A 5,143-nucleotide genomic window follows, 5' to 3' on the forward strand; every position below is an offset into this window, starting at 1 on the left:
TTTTCCTCCCAGTTGCTACCTCTTAAAGAAAGAGGGCTGCCTGGGGACTGCCCCGATGAAGGCAGCCCCGGCTTTCGGCTCAGGGCGCGTTTCATGCTCCCCTGCTGCTGAAGGCACCGCATCCGTTCTCCTGAGTCTCTGGTGCTGTGTGCCAGCCGCGAGCCCCCATCGAGTACCGCGCCGCCCGCAAGACTGGGTTAGGACTTCGCTTTGGTAATACTGGTTGGGGCGTCTTCTTTGTTGGTGTCATCTCCCCAGGCACACCAGCTGCTGACTTCTGCTCCTACCAGGACCACTAGAACAACACTCAGGCAATTCACGACAATAATCTGACAATTCGTTAACGCTAGGGAAGTACTACAATTTACCCCCAAGAGCAACAGTCCCTAATAAACCTTCCCAACTGCCTAACAAACAACATTTTAATATGCTACAAATTATTACAAAAAGTTGCATTTAAAAATCTTCATCCCGTTGCTCCCTGCTTCCTTCTCTCTTAGGAGAGAAGGTCGCCCTAAAAATCACCATCTGCTGTTTGCTACAAGCATCAAAGGATCTTCCAGCAACATCTGGAAAGAGGATACAGTGACTTTTGGTCTCTCCCAGACCGTTGACTCATTTAAGCCTCATCGAAATTCAGAAGCTAAGTCCATTCGCAAAAACATGATCATGAGGCATGAGAGAACGGGGAGGGGAGGAGATGCAGAACAAAACCAGAAAGAGGTAAAGAAAACATCCAGGAAGGCTCAGAGAAAACACAGAAAAAAATATCATACATCCACAGAAAAGCTGGAGATGGACTTGAGGAAAAACAAATTGAAATCTGCAGTTTGTAACTTGTGATTAATTCTGAGATTTAAAACGTGGAATTTCTTCTTAATGCCCTTACTGGAGGAAGGGAATGCAACTGGTCATGAAGTTCACACAGGCTTATGTAAATATGCATGCAAATAAGTTGTTTTCTTTGAGCTTCTGGCCAGTTGCCTCCACAGGGGGCATCTGAGACTTAAAACTTTGCCTGGCCAGGATCAGGATGCCATAAATAGATACAGAAAAGGAAAAGAACCCTTCCCTTGTGGGGACCATGAGTATCAAGAATGTGAAGGTCAGAAGATGCAGGTCAGTTACATTTCAAGATGGTGTATGCTGCTCCCGGGCACACGCCCACGGGAAATGATGGAGCCATCTCGGGAAGCAGACGGCTAAATGATGCAAATGGAGTGGTACAAAGAAGCCACCCCACAGACTGAGGGAAAGACCAGAAATCTGTAGCTGACCTTACAAGACGTCAGGAAAGAGGAACTGATGGGGGTACCCAAGAGCATTTGATGTGGTTTAAGTTGGCAGCCTCACAGAGGGACCATTTGGGGAAGCTGCTGTGGTCCCAGCAGTGATTTCTCACTAACCAACCCTTCTTTCCCTTGGGCAGTGGAAGGTGGCCAAACTTCAGGACGCCCAGGAGCAGTGAAAGCTGAAGAAAACACCTCCTTGCTCTCAAGCACACAAAGCCACCTCAGACAAGTCCAGAAACCAGCACCCAATGTCCACTTTGATCCATTAAAATTAAAAAAAAACGCAAATTTTCCCAAATTTCCAAAAATTTCCCCAAAATTTCCCAGGTTTCCCCAAAGAAATGGGAAAATAACCACATGTAGTAGACCTCTGCATGGGTTCACCTATCTCACATGCAGGTCCTGCCTGAAAACTGTGGGGAGGCCAGAGGGGGTAGGTGGAAATAATATTTAGGTTAGGTGTAAGGAGGTTTGAGGAAGAAAATCTTGGAGTAGAGCATCACTTTCTAAGAGAGGACTCTGCGACACTCGTATAAATCACATCACCCTGGTGTGGGATGCCACGGAACTGCCCGACTGAAGAAGTGGTGGTGGGGTGGGCAGGCTGGCCCCTTGCCCGGGCTGCCTCTCCCACAGTGAAAGGGTTTCCTTCCTGCTGTCTCCTGCCCTTTAAAAGCAGGTTTGCTCCTGATCCACGAGGGAGCTCTCCAAAAGCTCACAAAGCCTCTTGCATATAAACAAAGAGTAAATACCGTGGCTTAATGTTACTTACCCCAGAATATGCTATTTGTTCTAAATGGAGATTAATTTAACTGCAAACAAAAGCACGCGGAGCAGGCTCTAAGGTACGTTGAACTGCTGTGGGTTTGAGTCAGAAAAATTAAAAAGACCTTAGATGTGTGACCATCTATCTTTACTGCCCGTTTAGTTTTGCCACGGGAAAGGGTGAAGTGTATGATAAGTTGCAGTCACTCAGCTAGACAACCATTTTAAGCAAATATGTTTGGATTTTCTGTAATTTTTTTAAAGTACTTAGGTAATTCCTTCTCGTACGTATTCACTGCAAACTGCTATTTCTGTAGGATCTTCTGTACAGTCACAAATGCTGTCTTTACATATTTTCCATGTACCATCATAAAAACTTCCAAAATAATCTTTCCAGTAGCCTAGGAATACACACATATGATCCGTTTTGTTAAACATTTTTCTCTTCTATTAGTTAAATGGCTGAACCACTAAAAAATGTAAATGATTAGAAGCTTTTAGAAAACACAGGAGATTAAAAAAGAAATACAGGCCCCTGCATTCACACAAAACCAGACGTGCAGATCCAGAAGATGGGAAGACTTAATTAACAATATTCACAACGGACAGGACGACAAATGCACAACGAACATTACTTGGAATAGGAAAGTCTTACTTACCAACCATTGCACTCACTTCTCCTGCCATCAGTAGTGGGACAGTGTTGTTGTACAGGTTAACATCAATGATACCCTTCCGAATCGTTTCTCCTACTTTTGCTCCCAGTAACACTGAGCCAGTGGTTTCAAAAACTGAAGCCAAAATGCAAGCCTGGCGTAAAGTAACGACACCAGAGCCCACAGCCGTTCCAAAAGAATTGGCAACATCATTTGCACCAACTGAAAAGGCTAAAATAAAAGCAATGATAAAACCCACAATGACCATCCACAGGTACTCCTCCATTGCCATCTTTCCCCAAACAGTAGATTAGCTTCCCCTTTGCAAATAGTTAATAGTCAAGGCTGGAGGGCACCGTAACGGATTCGGAAAGCAGATTTCTTGTAAACAATGAGTTCTCTCTGGAAAGTGCTGGGTAGTGTTAGAATGTGAAGAAACTGCTAACTGCTGATTTTCAAACTACTATAAATACTGTTCATTTGGCTGCCTTCGGTCAGCAGTGAAACACATTCCATATTTTGCTCCCAAACTGGTACAGCTGCGATGTTCTGTCCTGCAAGAGAAAAAAAGAAAAAAAGAAAAAAAAAAAAGAAAAAAAAAAGAAATTTTTTTTTAAAAAAGGGAATACTCAGCGGAGCCCGTAACAATGCGCGTTTTCAGAAGTAAACAGATGATTTAAATCCACTAATGGGGTCCTACCTCAGCATGTGACTGCTCTAATCATAAAGCAATTCAGAAAAAGTTAAAATTAGGTCACCTCCAAAGCAATACGTTTCTTGCAATATCACTGACTGAGAAAATCTTTTGAGCAATTTAACAGGATTTAGAAAGGTTGAGGGTTTTGTTTGTTTTGAATTTACCGAGCAGTGTGAGAAGCCCTCTTTCTAGAAGGAGGATTCTTCTTGGCTCTTTACACCCAGTGAATATAAGACATGTAGAATATATAGACCGTACCATCCAGCCTGACTCCCAGCTGATGTATATCACCTAGCTCCACTGACCTCAGCAGAGCTCTCACATTTTATCAGCTACAGACAGGGATGCACTCCTTCGAAAAATGATTTTTTCTATATGTCTGTCTAGGAAATGCCACTAAAAATACTCTGAAGAGAATTAATATTAATCTGTTGCTGTTACCACATCCCAAGCAGTAAGAATGGCTGGAACTCAGGAAAAAAAGGAAAGTTTATGACCTTTGGAAGAAGGGGCAGGCAACTCAGGGGAACTATATGGATGTCGTGAGGTTATGCAGGGAGAAAATTAGAAGAGCCAAAGCCCAACTACAACTTAATCTGGCTACTGCCACAAAGACAATAAAAAATGTTTCTATAAATACATTAGCAACAAAAGGAGGGCTAAGGAGAATCTCCATCCTTTACTGGATGTGGGGGGGAAACATAATGACAAAGGATGAGGAAAAGGCTGAGGTACTTAATGCTTCTTTGCCTCAGTCTTTAAAACTAAGACCAGTTGTTCTGGGTCTACCCAGCCCTCTGAACTTAAACATGGGGGCGAGGAACAGAATGAAGCCCCCCTAATCCAAAGGGAAATGGTTAGCAACCTACTACACTACTTAGACACACACAAGTCTACGGGGCTGGATGGGATCCACCCAAGGTACTGAGAGAGCTGGCGGAGGTGCTCACCAAGCCACCGTCAATCATTTATCAGCAGTCCTGGCTAACCAGGGAGGTCCCAGTTGACTGGAAGTTAGCAAATGTGATGCCCATCTACAAGAAGGGCCAGAAGGAGGATCCAAGGAGCTACAGGCCTGTCAGTCTGACCTGGGTGCTGGGGAAGGTTATAGAGCAGACCATCTTGAGTGCTGTCACATGGCACATACAGGACAACAAGGTGATCAGGCCCAGTCAGCACGGGTTTATGAAGAACAAGTCCTGCTTGACTAACCTGATCTCCTTCTATGACAAGGTGACCCACTTAGTGGGTGAGGGAAAGTCTCGGGATATTGTCCATCTGGCCTTTGACACTGTTTCCTATAGCATTCTCCTGGAGAAACTGGCTGCTCATGGCTTGGAGGGGCATACTCTTTCCTGGGTAAAAAACTGGCTGCATGTTCAGGCCCAAAGAGTTGTGGTGAACGAAGTTAAATCTAGTTGGTGGCCCATCATAAGTGGTGTTCCCCAGGGCTCAGTATTGCCTGGGTAAAAAACTGGCTGCATGTTCAGGCCCAAAGAGTTGTGGTGAACGAAGTTAAATCTAGTTGGTGGCCCATCATAAGTGGTGTTCCCCAGGGCTCAGTATTGGGGCCAGTTCTGTCTAATATCTTTATCAATGATCTGGATGAGTGGATTTAGTGCTCCCTCAGCAAGTTTGCAGATGACACCAAGTTGGGTGGGAGTGTTGATCTGCTGGAGGGTAGGAAGGTTCTACAGAGGAATGGACAGGCTGGATGGATGGGCTGAGGCCAA

At 44.6% G+C, this 5,143-nt stretch overlaps 1 protein-coding gene across 1 annotated transcript in view; it reads right to left on the reverse strand.

Annotated features, from left to right (window-relative positions):
• Positions 1–3,267, reverse strand: part of SLC20A2 (solute carrier family 20 (phosphate transporter), member 2) — a 32,933-nt gene extending 29,666 nt beyond the window's left edge. Inside the window, exon 1 of the mRNA XM_010292133.1 lies at positions 2,717–3,267. Coding sequence (XP_010290435.1) covers positions 2,717–3,005 — 289 coding nt within the window. The 5' untranslated portion in view covers positions 3,006–3,267. The remainder of the gene's footprint in view (positions 1–2,716) is intronic.
• Between the last annotated feature and the right edge of the window lie 1,876 nt (positions 3,268–5,143).

This window comes from Phaethon lepturus, unplaced genomic scaffold, assembly GCF_000687285.1.
Source record: "Phaethon lepturus isolate BGI_N335 unplaced genomic scaffold, ASM68728v1 scaffold5438, whole genome shotgun sequence".
NCBI lineage: Eukaryota > Metazoa > Chordata > Aves > Phaethontiformes > Phaethontidae > Phaethon > Phaethon lepturus.